The sequence below is a fragment of the Chiroxiphia lanceolata genome, chromosome Z (assembly GCF_009829145.1).
Source record: "Chiroxiphia lanceolata isolate bChiLan1 chromosome Z, bChiLan1.pri, whole genome shotgun sequence".
Classification (NCBI taxonomy): domain Eukaryota; kingdom Metazoa; phylum Chordata; class Aves; order Passeriformes; family Pipridae; genus Chiroxiphia; species Chiroxiphia lanceolata.
The window spans coordinates 9,251,431-9,265,933 of NC_045671.1; the positions used below are offsets into that span (position 1 = coordinate 9,251,431).

Below are 14,503 nucleotides of genomic sequence, written 5' to 3' on the forward strand. Positions count from 1 at the left end.
TTCTGCTGGGTGAGGAGAGAGTCATTTAGAAGTGTGTGCAGCACTGGTCTTCTACACGCCCATCTTTCTATTTTGAAATTATGGATCTTTTCGCAGCTTACAACTCTTTAGAAAATTCTAAAATTTTCTACCCCATAATGAAATGGAAATTTAAATCAACATATGCAAGCCAAAAATACCCACTACATACCAAGCTTTTTTATAAGAGATTGTCAGGACAATTGTCAAATTTAAAGGCTTTGGCAGGGGGGTATCTTTCATTCTTAGAAAGAAGTTAATTTCTTATAGTGAGAGAAAGGTGTACTGGTGGTTATTGAATGCCTTGCAGTAAATATATGAAAAGTTTGGTGTTCAAAATGGTTTAACGTTTCAACAGGAGCAAGAGAGGTCAGGTCAGTTACTAATATGCATGTCAGCTATTGCTATTCCTTTTCTGTTTGGCTTGGTGGACTTGTTTGTAGCTGGTGTTCATTAGGCACAGTGCCTTTTATATGAACACAATTCCAGTGTCTTTTCAAAGGTTGGATATAGAGCCAGAAATCTCTGTGCATCAGTCATTATAATTATAGCATTGTTATTGTAATCCATGGCATGAATTAAGGCAGACTATGTACAGCTGAGTGATAGAGTTCTTTCTACAGACTCAGTGAAGTTTATTAAAAGCAGCTTAAACAAGTTTTAAATTTTTAAGGCAGCAGTAGCCTATTTCAAATTGGGTTTTTTTGTACTTATGCACAGTGATGGATGGAAAAGTATATTAACTTAAATACCTCTTCCTAAAAATGGCTTTGTTCCTTTTCCATATATTCTCAGGGAAAAAAAAATGTTGTGGAAGGCTTGACCCAATTTAGGAGTCCAGATTTAGAACTGTATTTTAGAAAAGACAAGGTTGAAAGCACTTTGGGTTTCCATTATAAGTGCTATTTAGGTCATTACTAGCCTGTGTAACTGTAGACATCTGCTTAGATTAATGACCAGTTCTCACAGTGTATTTCTGTTGCCTGAGCAAGTGATTTCCAGGTCCTTTTTCTTTCTGAAAATTATCTCTTCGTATGTTTACATCTGTAGCTTTAGGAAATGTGTTGTTATGGAGAGATTTTTGTATATTTCACTGGAGTTTGAAGACCTTTGAAAATATAAGGTGTTGATTTTTCTGCCAAGTTCAAAGTGTTGCTGGCTTGATGCAGAGTCTCTGCACATATGGTGCCTGGCAGCAGGAAGCTTGATGGGAAAGCTTCAGCCATTCCTGCAACGCGAACGTGTTGTTCTGTGAGCACACACCCTGCTTCCCTTCGCTTTACATCCCTTTCCCTTCTGCAGTAAACCCCAGTTTCTTTCCTCTAGTTATGATGAGCAGACCTATAGGTGATTTCCTTCATTTGCCAGGTGTCTTCTCTCCTGTGCCCTCAGCTCTCTTCCCTTGCCTTGAGCTCTGGCTGGACAGAAGGCAGCAAGTGTCCTGCCCACAGTTGGATTCTGAGTTGTCTGTATGGATTGGTCCATGGGAGCCAGCTGGCTGCAGGCTTTCCAGGGACAGCAGCTGGTATGGGTTTCTCTTCTCCATCTAGCTGTTATTTTTTCACAAAAGTTGTTGGAAATTAGAAGCTTTCATAACAAGTCTGTGTAACTCTCATTTCCTCAGGAAACAGTCCAGTAATATTAGAGGGAAGCTATTTTTGCCATATTCAGTGCAATTAGAACAAGACAGTAATTCCCCATTTAGTTGTGTTTTGGACTGTCAGTGGAAATTGCAGGGTTCCTGGCATCTTTTTTTTTTATAAAGGCTGAAGCTGAGCATCCATTTGCATGGTTTACAATAGCAGACAGCGTTTAGGAGGATAAACTTGACCGCAGGACAGAGTTTCTGCTTTAAAGGGAGAGCTCTGGGCTTGTTTGGAGGTTGCTGGTCTGTACCTGCTATTCAGGGAACATCGTAGTCTTTAATGACTATGAACACTACAGGTTACTGGATTCAAACAGGATGTTGCCATTTTTCTTGGCCTGGGTGCAAAACTCGTTCATTTTACAGTAATATCCCTTTGAAGTTGGATGGTCTGAGTACAGCTGTGTCTGAAGCTTTGAGTGGTGGGTGTGAAATCATTGCCTGGAACAGATTACGTTGTCACTGAACAGTTTGCAAGAGGCATGTTTTATTCTTTCTCACTGCAGAAGAATAACTGAGTTAAAACAAATGCAGTGCCTCCTGCAAGCAGATAATCAGTATTTTACTAGGACATGCAGAGCCCACATGATGCATGTTCCTGTTAATCCTTTGGGAATCGTGCTATTGCTCAGCTAACCACTGGTTTGTCACACGAAAGCTTCTATTTTGTTCCCCAATTTTTCTTTCAACTGCTGAGCCTCTTGTCAAGCTCAGCATCTTTCAGTTATGTCTGTGGTTATATGTGACTGTTCCAGAGCTGTATTTTAGAGTTCCCCTTCTGAGACCATTGTATTTATAAATGTCACTGCAACTCTGCCCCTCAGCCTCCCTTCACTGTGTTGCAGAGACCATCCAGTTTTCCTTGATTTCTTTTTTCTCCAGGTGCCACAGATACTGAAACTGGCACTCTGATAAAATACCACTTGTTTCCCTGCTCGGTTACCAATGTGAGACTTAAATTTGATCGCAGAGTTGAGGTCTTGCAGCAAGCACCTGTTGGAAAGCTGAATTAATGTAACTAAGGGTGTAATGCTCAAAATCACTTTATCTGCTCTCTCTAGTTAGAACTGCACCATTAATTTGTCAGTTGGTGTTGTAGCATTGGGTAACAGCAAATGATTAGACTTGTTCCCCTAAGAAAAGAGCTTCATGACAGTAAGAACAGAAAACTCATTTCTTTGTTCTTAGCAGCAACTGGCTCTTAGGGCATATTATTGTGCTGTCGTGCTTAACTTCTAAGGTACTAAGGATTTTTCCTCCATTCTCCTACCACTCCAGTTTTACCTGTGGTGTTTTCTCCCCTGTCCTCTCTTCTCCCCAGTAGAGCAGTCTTATCACTGTTTAAAAGTGAACATGTTCTAAGAAGTTTTCTGCCTTCCATTCCCACTGAGATTGGCCACAACAGAGCTGCCGTGTCATGACACTTCATTTGAACCATATTCAAATCTTCCGGCTTTTTCAGCCACACTATTTCCCCAAACAACTTTTTTTTCCTGCTCTCTCTGTATGTTGTTATAAATTTTTACTGGACCTTCTCATACTGGTAACTAAACTTTCTCATTTTCCTTTCTCATTTTCCAAAAAAATCGCTTCTGCTTTTTTTTTTGAGCCGTGCTCCTCAGGAGCAAAACTGTCCTCCTACAATGATTACAGGTCCTAAAGTATTCGCTTCTGCTCTCTCATCCATTACTTCTGCAAGCAACTCTGCACTTTCTTTCTTTCTTTTTCCCTGTCATTGTCTGAAATGTCCACTGCACCAGACTGTGAAACTTTACAGGCCCTTCTTGAGAGCTGCATCAGCCATGACACTGAAAGGAAACTGCTCACAGAATATGGACATATAGACATTCACTAGACTCTTTGAACCATAAATATTTTTTAATATCAAAATACAATAAAATTACTTAATTCTGGGCTTCAACCTAGCTTTAAATCTGCAAAATATTGTTGCTTCCTTTGGTCCTTCATTTTCATCGTCTGTTCTTGCTTAAATCTACTTGTTCTGTTTTGTCTTTATTAGCCTGTCAGCTCTACAAAGCAAAATTAGCAAATTCAGCACAAATGTTGTTAGGTTTTTTTGCTTTCAAAGTACAAATCATTGGTTCAAAAGTGGTGTTCTGGTCATTCTCCTTTTTCTTTCTCTCCACATTTTGGAGGAGACAAGGCACATTAAATGCTCTGTCCCAGACCCCTGACATCATCTGGGCCAATTTGGCCCAAGGTGGGCAGAGATCTCACAACTAAGAATCGCTTTCTACAATTTTTTTTTTTTTTTTTTTTTGGTACGTTAGAGCTGGATTAGAAGGATGCAAATTACTAACTTCATTGTGGGAGGAACTATAGTGTAAATTCAACAGTTACTTGTTCTGTTTAACCACCAATATACTAATTGCCGTGTGTGTGGGCATGTCACTGTGTGCACAGAACAGAATTAACTACAGCTTCGTGTGCTCGCGTGCTTCCCCTCAGCCCGGTTGCTAGCTGGGCATGGGAAGAGACCCAAATATTGACAGTGCAGGGGATGTGTGTGGGTACTGGGGCTTTGCTGCTGGATAAGACAGAAGCGGCAGAAGAGAATGGAGGTAGAGAGTGGGATAAAAAGCAAGTCAGCAGAACCAGGCTCAACTGCTTCCTCTGCAGCAGCCACTGGCTTCAGGCAGAAAAAGTTAAGGGGGAAAAAAAATAAAATCACCATGTATTTGATTTTAATTTTTCTTAAAATTTTGATGTGCTGTTTCTGGAAAATATTACTTTGTTTGGTATCTTTAAGTGTAAAAGTGGCACCACTGTAAACATAAAGATGATATGGATAAAAAAAAAGAGACAGTTTTTGAGCCGTGTACATAGCAAACATGGTTTCCAGTCTCTCACACTCTGAAGAGAACCTGAAAGCATTTGGTAATTTCTTACTTTCAGTGGGGTCACTTTCCTTCTCTGAATCCTCTTGGGAAAGCTGTGGGAGCTCGGCTGTGGGAGGGTGGACAGATGTATGTGTGCACACAGTGAAATCAGGCTTCATAAAAACATAGCAAGAAGTGGGGCAGGCATCTTGAGAAATGTGCCAGCTCCTGTACTAATGAAGGGGAAAGCTTCTAGCAGCAGAGCTTGTTAGCCACAGTCTTACAGAGCTATGTCATTAGTTAGAAAACTAACTAATGACTAACTAACTAATTAATTAGAAAACTGCTACCAATCAGCAAGCCCAAGTCTCCCAGTATTCATCGTTCTGTTTTGGGGTACTCTCTGGAAGGTAAATTGGATTTGACACACTTGTTTTACTTCACCGAAAGCAAGGACTGTGGTTCTTACAAACCTAGATGTTTTATGGTGAGCCACCAGCTCAGGGCTTTCAGATGCTGTGAGCAAGTGATAAAACTCACTCTCTGGCATGGGACCAGTATAAAGAATACAAATTGAGCAGTCTCTTAAAAACAGCAGAGAAAGGTGTGGTAAAATAGCAGCTTCAGTAGCTCAGTAATTGGTACTGGAAAGTTTCCTGTAGCACTTAGCAGTGAGTTATGCTGCTGTAGTTGAGTGAAGGATGATAGCCAGCCACCTCAGGAGCGTGGGATGATGCATGTGGGACTGCCTAAGTTAGATTTAGGTCTGAACAGTGAATGTTTTCTTTAAGGAAAGACCATTGGTAGCAAAGAAACAAGATCAAAACACTCCTAACGAAGAGCTGTCACGCCAGAAGGTGAGGTCTGAAGAAGTCAGGACTTAACTTACTGATGCTTTATAAATGGCAGTGTGTGCTAGTCTGTGTTTTTAGGCACCCATGCATTTCTCAACACTGAGCGTCTACAAAACTGCCAGGCTGTACATTAGCACACCATGTCAGGAAGAGAGGATTTCTTTTGCATGGTTACACTGTGTTGCTGGTAAATATGGCAATGTACTCAGATAAATTTGAGAGCTACAAGGAACAGCAAGTCCAGGAATTCCCTGCTTGTGAACACTTGGCTGCATGATTTTGTTAAGGAAGATGTTCTTGCAGCAAAAAAGGAGGGAGAGGAGAATAAAGCCAGGAGACAAACATAGAACCTCTTCTCTTCTGAACTCTAAATACAGCATTGATTGCACAGCAGAGACAGGGAGCAGTGATGTGTTCTGTCTGTGATCAGAACTGCGTGGAATCGCCTCTAACTTTGTCCATATAATTCCCAGCTGTCCCTCTCTACTGGAAAAATCAGTAGGAGCTGCATGGACATCTGTTAAATGTTGTCCTAAATCACACTGGTGGCAGTAAGAGCCCAAATGGTTTCTTGGGAGAGAGCATGCTCATACCAGTCACTGCCATATCCTATTGACCAGGCTTAGCAGATCTCTTCTGACCCATTTCTTCTTTCTCCCTGTTGCTTAGCAACAGATGCAGCATGTTAATGTTAAAAAGGCTGGAAAACAGGCCTTCAGCAGCAGTTGCCTGTTTTCATAGGTTCTATTTGCTTGAGGGTAGACATTTGTAGTGGTTATGGTGAGTAATCACCCTTGTCATGGTCTCATATGAGCATTCAAATTGCTTTATTGCATGCCCTGTAAATGAGCAGAGCTCTTATAATACAGTTCTTCTACCCACTTCTGTCATCCAAGAGCTTTTTTGGATCTACAAAAGGTGAACACCTAAAAAAGAGGGAGAGTCTGCAAATTCTTCCTGTGCATTAAACTGAAGGGTGCCAATTCATCAAACAGTAAACTACTTCTCTTAATGAAAATGTCATTATTGATCTGCTCAGAGCACAAAGTATCAGTCTAAGCTGTGAATAATGGGCAGAATCAATTCTAGTAATAAAATACCAATGCTGTAATTACTGTACCCCACCCTTTCCCCTCAGGCAATATGTGCATCATTTGGTTGTAATGTATCGTGCATTCATACATTACTGCTTTGTGACTGTTTTGAAGTAAGACATCTACCTCCACCTGAGCTATTTATCCTTTTCTTAGAAACCAGCGTGAAGGGTGTGTGTCACAGACCTTGACTGTGCTGTCCTAAATACTGCATAAATACAGGTAGCCCTTAGCACCTACAGCTGAACAGAGGGTCATTGATGGAGTGAGCTGCTGAGACCAGTGAGATGCTCATCATCATTTTTGGGGTGTATCTGAAAGCATTTACCAGTTTAGCTATCCCCAGCTTTCTGTGGGCTTCACAGTCAGCTGTGAAGAGAATTCCCAAGTTTGGGGAGCTACTGCTGACAGTAAGGACAAGCAGGAGAGTCACAACCACTTAGTAAGTGTGAAGTTGGTGGTCGAGGGCAGGGCAGTCCTTCAACTTGTGTCTGGAGTGCAGTATCTGCCATGTCACAGGAGCATTTAGAGCACACCAAGAGGTTGTTGAGTAGTTCATACCAGATGCTCCACTTTTAAATAACAGGCATTGTTTACATTTTGCTAATAGATTTTGCTAATACATCCCTCTAACGTTGAATGAATGGGTCAAGAGGAACGCAAAGCGTGCCGCATATAAATGTTGGCTGCATTATGCACTCTTAAATAAATTACACTTCTCTTGTTTGCAGTGAGTGCCATAATTCCTCTGACCGGATCAAGGTGCGAGTGTGGGATGAAGATGATGACATCAAGTCTCGTGTCAAGCAGAGACTGAAACGCGAGTCAGATGATTTCCTGGGGCAGACAATCATTGAAGTTCGTACTCTGAGCGGAGAAATGGATGTGTGGTACAACCTTGGTGAGCAGGGCTTTGGGTCTGAAAATGTTACATGTTAGTTTGGGAATGTTTGTAGCACTTGGATGCATATGGACAACTTGCAAGAAAGGAAATAAAAAAAAACTTCCATGGTTTCAAAGGGTACATGATGCCACTGCAGAGCAGCTGCAAAGCTGATCCCAGATAAAATGGAGTGTAACATGTCAGAGGGTTGATGGGTTTTGTCTGTCAGGCATTGAAAAGTACAATGGGTGAAATGCTTGGGGCAGGACTGTATTCCACCTGTGCTGCAGGCATACTGCCCTTTTACACACATCCTTTTTTTTGTTTTGTTTTAACACAAAAGTTTTACCTGACTACAAAACCATCAAGTGCACTGCACTGGGCTGGCAGGTTGTTGAGACCTTTCCCAGTGACTGTTGAGGAAAGTACTAGCAAGTAACCAGATGGTGCTGAGTTGACAGGCACAGTAATAGTTGTAGGAGATCCAAAATCTTCTTGATAGGGACAGCCAGCAATTCCCAGGAGTTCAGGGCTGTGGTGAAGTTAGGGAAGAATTCCACATCATTCAGCCCTGTTCTCAGAAAGGAATCTGTCCTTGGTGGTTCTAGTTCAGCTGACTGAATCCAAGACACTGTAGCACATTTGCTGATGGAAAGGCTGTCTTATGTCTAAAAATGTACATAGTTCTAGCTAGATGTGTCATATTGAGGGTGTATCATGGCAGTTGTTTTGCTGATGTCTACTTAGTATTCAATGTTTTGAAAGAAAAGAGAAAGTTTTCTCTGAGATGACTCAGCCTGAGCTTCCAGCAGTTTCTTTGCCAGTGTTGTCACCCCAAGATGTCTGTGCTCTGAACATGAACAATGCATATAGTCGCTGATGTTTTTTCCTTCTAGAGAAAAGAACAGATAAGTCTGCAGTGTCCGGGGCTATCCGTCTGCAAATCAGTGTGGAGATCAAAGGCGAGGAGAAGGTGGCTCCATATCATATTCAGTACACTTGCCTTCACGAGGTAAGAGGCGGGAACATCACCATGTTCCTTCTGACTACTGAAAAAGCAATTTTCTGACATTAATTTCCCTGGAACGTGCCACTTTGCCCTAGGTGAGCTTTGCTTTCCCTGCTATGCAGGCCTGGTAACACAGTGAATCATCAGACCTGCATTTGTCAGAAAGGCAAAGGCAGCTTTAGGCTGTGTCCCTCATACTGGGGGCTGGCTGGCTCAGTCCATCCCATGTCACAGCTGTGCTACTGTTAGGCTGAGATGAGGCATTGGATCCACTCAGAACCAATTAAAGATGAGTTTAATGTGGAGAAACCTTTGAAATTCCTTGAGTGATGTTTTCAATGTGTACTGTATCTCTGCCTTTCTTTAGAGGAAACATACTAAAGTGCTTTGTAGGTAAATTATCACTGTGGAGGGCTTTGTTTCTGGCTGTTGAGTGATGCATATATTGGTGGTATAAATTCTTTTGTTCTGCTGCACTGGTGTGTAGTTTTGTACAACAGCTTGGGGGAACAGAACTGTGCTTTTGGGGAACAGAAGATCACCTGAGTTTACTGGGTACCGACCTGTCTCAGGATGGGCTGAGCTGGGGAGGCAATGCTGCAGAAGTTGGAATAAACCCAAAGATGACTTAGGAAAAGGACTAAAGGAATAACCCTGTCTTGGAGAGATGCATGGTGCCCAGTCTAAATATGTCGAAGAGAATCGGGTGGCAGGGTGAGACTCTGAGTGCCTGAATAAGGAAGAGTTGCCAGAGCCCTCTATACAAGAATATCCTAAAGTCCAGGGAGGTTTAAGTAAATTCATCTTAGACAAGAAGGGCAGTTGCATCACAGAGTAGATTGTTCATCAACAGGAACAACATATTTATCCAGACACTGGGCTGGATGAGTCCTGTGGTGTCTTCTGGCCTTACCAAGGAGCTGTCTATGGGACAGATATGGAGCTCAGAAAAAACATTAGTAGGCTTCTTTTAGTAGGCTGCGTTGTCTCCTTCAATACATATTTGTTTTTTAATTCAGTGATGGCTTCTGTTTGATAAGCTGATTCTTTTTTTTTTTTCCTTTGAACATCCATGATCACTTGCTGCTGTTTTTTTGCGAATAGGTCTCATTTTAAGTATCCCCTTCTTTCATTTGTGTATTCTAAAATGAAGATGATTTACAGCAAGGATAATTTAATCAGGAAAAATAGTAGTGTAAAGCACAGTCTTCTAGCTACTAATGAGATCATTAGACTTTTGCACCCCTTACTGCAGGGAGCCAGCTGTCTGAAAGGCTGATGAATCTGCAAGTGTCTTGAATTTGAGGATAACTGAGAAACCCTTAGCTGATTGTGCAATTTCTGCACAGCAATGATAGCTGAAAACTTTTGTAGTGTTAGATAAAGTGAAAGGTTATGATGAATAATAATGCAAGTGTCTAGTTGCTAGGGGTGATCTTAAGGGTATCCTTCTCAGAAGAAAAACCACTCCTTGGACTGTTCTGCTGTATGATAATAATTACAATGCTGATACAGAGCTGTAACGTCAGCTAGTTTAAATAGGTTGTCCAAGACATTTCTTTCCAAGGACAGAAATGTGTAGGTTTCAGGAAACTAATTAGTGTGTGGTTTCAGAGCACTGAAGCACTCTTTTGCATTGTTCACAATGTCTGCTGGGTAAAGTTGTAGGTCCACATGCAAAAAATTCGGCTATGAGCACTCAAGAAGAAAAGAAGGCAAAGGCAGAAAACACAGAATGGGTAGGGGGAAATAAATAGGAGGAGAACAAGGGAATTTGTGTTGGTGCCACCACCTCAGCAGTTCCAAGATCTTCGTGAATCTTGCTGAAAGGCCTCAGCAGCCTCACACACAAACCTGTTCCTGCTTTGTCTTTCAGAACCTCTTTCACCATCTCACAGATGTGCAAGGGAATGGGGTGGTGAAGATCCCTGATGCCAAAGGAGATGATGCCTGGAAGGTGTATTTTGACGAGACAGCGCAAGAGATCGTGGATGAATTTGCAATGCGTTACGGCATTGAATCAATATACCAGGCCATGACGTAAGACGCGTTTTGTGTGGTCTTTAGTGCACATAATTGGTGTAACTAACTGATGTGACTTTTACTATTTAGATGATGAAGTGTGCTGGTGATGGAAGGCTTGGCAGTGACAGCTGCTCCTTATGGGGCTTGCTGTGAGCCTGTCTCTGAATCACCAGTTTCCTCAAAGTCTAGAAATTAATGTCTGACAAAGTGCTGGAATTAAGCTTCTATCTCAACACTTTGTGTGAACACCTTTAAAACTAATTCTAAGGAATTACACCAACTTCACTAGCGTAAATGACCATATTTTATTATTGGTGGCTTAGACATTCCTGTTTTAAGACTCTCAAAAATCCCTATTTGAGAACTTTTCTGTTAAAAAGATTTTGCTCAGGGTTCCCACGGAATATTTCTGATTATGTGAGAAGGGCTGAGGTTTTGTGAAAGTATTTGTCCTACACAGTTGTTGCAGCAATTGTTACACTCCTTTGAAGTGACTGATTTCCCAGGTGCTGCTGAAGGCATTTATGGAAAGTTTGAGTAATGGAGCAACTGATTTGTCTTATTTGGAGCTAGACTAATGCAGTTCTTCATCTTCAAAGAACCTTTTCCTTGTCACTATACTTTTACTTGGATTTGGGATTAGTCATTCTTCTTAAAGACTAGTAGTGCTGTGCCTAGCTTATTTCTTATTTCAAATGAAAATATGTAGAAGGCAAAAGTGAACTTTTTCACATTAGAAGGTGAAAGTTTTGGGTTATGGGTCCTTGGATGAGTTATGAACTGTTCCTATGTCACCTTGCAAGCAGCTTTTCTACCTATTGGTTAAAGCCAAAATGGAAAGGAATTGGAAGGTTTCTCTGAAGGTCTAGTCACTACTTATAGCAGGACTAACTTGGAAGTTGGACCAGACTGCTCGGGGCTCTTTCAGTAAGTGGAAAATTTCCAAGGATGAAGGTGTGCTACCTCTCTTGGCTCCTGTCTTCAGGCTGTAGTACTCTGGGAAAGAAATCCCTGGTTAAAATCCAGACTGGAAAATTGTACTTTGAATTGCTTATGCTGTAGCTGCAGCATATTGCTGCCTATCTTTTAGTCCTCCCTCTAAAAGGATTTTGGCCTGGCTCAGTCTTCTCACTGAGTGGCTGCCCAGAGAAATGGTGGAATTGCCATCCCTGGAAGTGTTCAAAAACGTGTGGCTGTGGCACTTAGGGCCATGATTTAGTGGTGAACATGGCAGTGCTACGTTAATGGTTGGAATCCATGATCTCAGAGGTCTTGTCCAACCTTAATGATTGATTCTATGATTATAACCTTCCCCTCTCTGCTAAGTAGTCAAGACACTGATTAGATCCCCACTCCTCACACCTTCTCTTCTTAAAGCTAAACAAAGCCATTTTATGTTCTTATATTTATTTACCAAGTGCCTAGATGACCAGTTGGTACATAAGTATCATGTAGCAAGCATGATTTTAAACTTTTAAGAGGGTAAATTTTGGCTAGATAAAAGGAAGAAATTTTTTACAATGAGGGTGCTAAACCCTGGATGGACAGGTTGCCCAGAGGTGGTAGATGTCCTATCCCTGGAAACGTTCAAGGTCGGGGATTTTGAGCAACCTGATCTGGTTGAAGATGACCCTGTTCACTGTAGTGGTGGACCTTTAAAGGTCCCTCCCATCCCAAACTATTCTACGATTCTATGAGTCCCTTAAGGAGAAAGCTACATTTGGAAAGTAGCTTCCAGATTTCATTTGGGAGCTCTGAGGATTCCAGCTTAAAAACAGCTCAACTCTCCTGCCTGTTGGAATGAACTTTACTTGCCATGTCCCATAATGCAAGACCTCTTAAGTTCTGATTATTTTTTTCCCCTCGTATGTCTAATGGATTTTCTCTGATTATTTAATCATTTCACAAGCCTGGGTGCTCCTGGCATAATGTTGAGATTTTGTGAAGGAGGGTTCCTTGCATTTTATGAGAGAATGGGAAAATGCAAATGAACGTGCATGCTTCCTGCAGGCTGGAAGGGTCAGCAATAAGGAATCACATATCAGTGCAGCACAGAAATACCAGCATGTGTGCTCTCTCTTTGCCTCTCTGAGGCAGTTTCTGCTGCTTCATGTCACCTCAGAACCTGTGTCTGCCTCGAGCAGCAGCAAATTATATAGATTACCTTGTGTCTGGCTTGGTTCTAGGAATTGGCATGAAGACCCAGGGTATGACTGGAGTCACAAGCTGTTGGCAGCAAACAGTTGGTTTATGATCTAGAAAGGGCTGTAGTGAAGGGATTTCTCATTTTGAGCTGTTGTCTAGATGGCGTCATTCTGAAAAAAGGCTCTGAGATGTTGGAAAGCTGCATAAAGGGATGAAACATAACTTGCATCTGTTCATCAGTGCCCGCCAGAACACAGGGTCTATTAAAGGGATAAAGTCAAGTACTGCTACACAAGGGAGACCAGAATGACTTACAGAACTGTTCTTTTGCAGGCATTTTGCATGTCTCTCTTCTAAATACATGTGCCCAGGCGTGCCAGCTGTGATGAGCACCTTACTTGCCAATATCAATGCTTATTATGCACACACCACTGCCTCCACAAACGTGTCTGCTTCGGACCGCTTTGCAGCCTCCAATTTTGGGGTATGTTTGAGTGTTTGGTGATGTTACAGCTGGACTTCTGTAATTTCCCTACGGTGCTTCTGCCTTTCAATAAATAACTTCTGTTTAAGGAACATTAAATCTGTGAGGAGTTGGAAGCAGTAAAACTCTTTCAGACTGTACAAAGAGCATGGGTTTATTGTCGTCATCATCACGCATTTTTCTTACCAATCAGTGTAATGCATTGTGATGTTTTTTCTTTATGTTCACGTTACAATAGAGCGCAGATGGTATGGAATGAGCAAACAGTACTAAACTCTGCATGTTGTTGCTGTTGCTGAAATATACCATGTGATCTAGTAATTTCAGAACTTTATTTTTAAAAATAGCGACTGCTTTAAGGAAGAAAAAACAAACTCGAAGCCACAAGAAATGTCTATCCCTCTAATGGTTAAAATATTTTTGACATAACTGGTGGTGGAACTGAGTATGCTGGCAAAGTATTTGGAAAGGCTTATGCTTCCCATCAGATTGAGAATTCATGAATAGATTGAGGAGGTGTTCACAATGCCAAATCAGAATCCAGAGGAGAAATCTGACCTCAAGAAGATATGTCACAAGAAGCCTATAATACTTGTCACTGAACTAATAGATAAGATCTTGCAGCTGTGTTATTGCTCTGAATTAGACTCTTTTCTGCTGTACTTCATCCATCTCTGAATAAATATTTTCTCTTAAATACAAGTTTGGTGTAAATTGCAGACTAGAAATCAGAGGGGTTTCTCTTCTGCCTCTACTTCAGAGTAATAATGGAGTGTTTTTTCTGACAATTCTAACATTACACAGACTTCAGAAATAATTACAGTTTAAAAGTAAATCCAAGAATCGAAAGAAAACACTGTTTACACAATGCCATGTATCCATACTGCTTCCTCCTGCTCTCATGAGTTCTGACGCTAATTACCTGATAGCCTGCTGCTTACTCTGAACATCGATTGGACAGTGATGATAAGTGATGTTTATTGGTGTTCTCAACAGAAAGAACGATTTGTGAAGCTTCTGGACCAGCTTCATAATTCACTTCGGATTGATCTCTCAATGTACAGGGTGAGTGAGAATAAATATAGTCCTTTCAGGCATTCTGGTGGGCAGAGGATAAACACACCATTTGGATTTCTCATATGTTTCTAACTTTTTGTGTAGTTTGTGACTTAAGGAATTGTCATGACAAACTTGTTACTTAAATATACCATTTAGTTTTCCTCATGGATCATGTTTTTTTCTTCCATTATAACTTCCTCAAGCCTTCTGAAATAATTTGAGGATTGTGAATTGTGCTCATCTCTGACACTCTCCCAGAAATGCAAGTTGGATTGGATTAAATTATTTTCTCTTATCAGCTCCTTCAGGTATCATCTAAAAATGGAAAATACAGTTGTTCTCCCCTAGTATGACAGAAATATTTCAGAGGACCCACAGCCACGTTGTCACTTATTTGAGGTTTGGTAAACTCAAATCACTGTCCCTAACTTTGGATCTACAGGATGT

General features: G+C 41.2%; 1 protein-coding gene across 12 annotated transcripts in view; it reads left to right on the top strand.

Annotated features, from left to right (window-relative positions):
* UNC13B (unc-13 homolog B) overlaps positions 1 to 14,503 on the top strand; it is a 209,623-nt gene that overhangs the window by 140,438 nt on the left and 54,682 nt on the right. For all 12 annotated transcript variants that reach the window (XM_032675045.1, XM_032675049.1, XM_032675046.1 and 9 more), the window contains 5 exons: positions 7,183 to 7,352; positions 8,231 to 8,346; positions 10,220 to 10,383; positions 12,847 to 12,997; positions 13,994 to 14,062. In XM_032675045.1, coding sequence (XP_032530936.1) covers positions 7,183 to 7,352; positions 8,231 to 8,346; positions 10,220 to 10,383; positions 12,847 to 12,997; positions 13,994 to 14,062 — 670 coding nt within the window. The remainder of the gene's footprint in view (positions 1 to 7,182; positions 7,353 to 8,230; positions 8,347 to 10,219; positions 10,384 to 12,846; positions 12,998 to 13,993; positions 14,063 to 14,503) is intronic.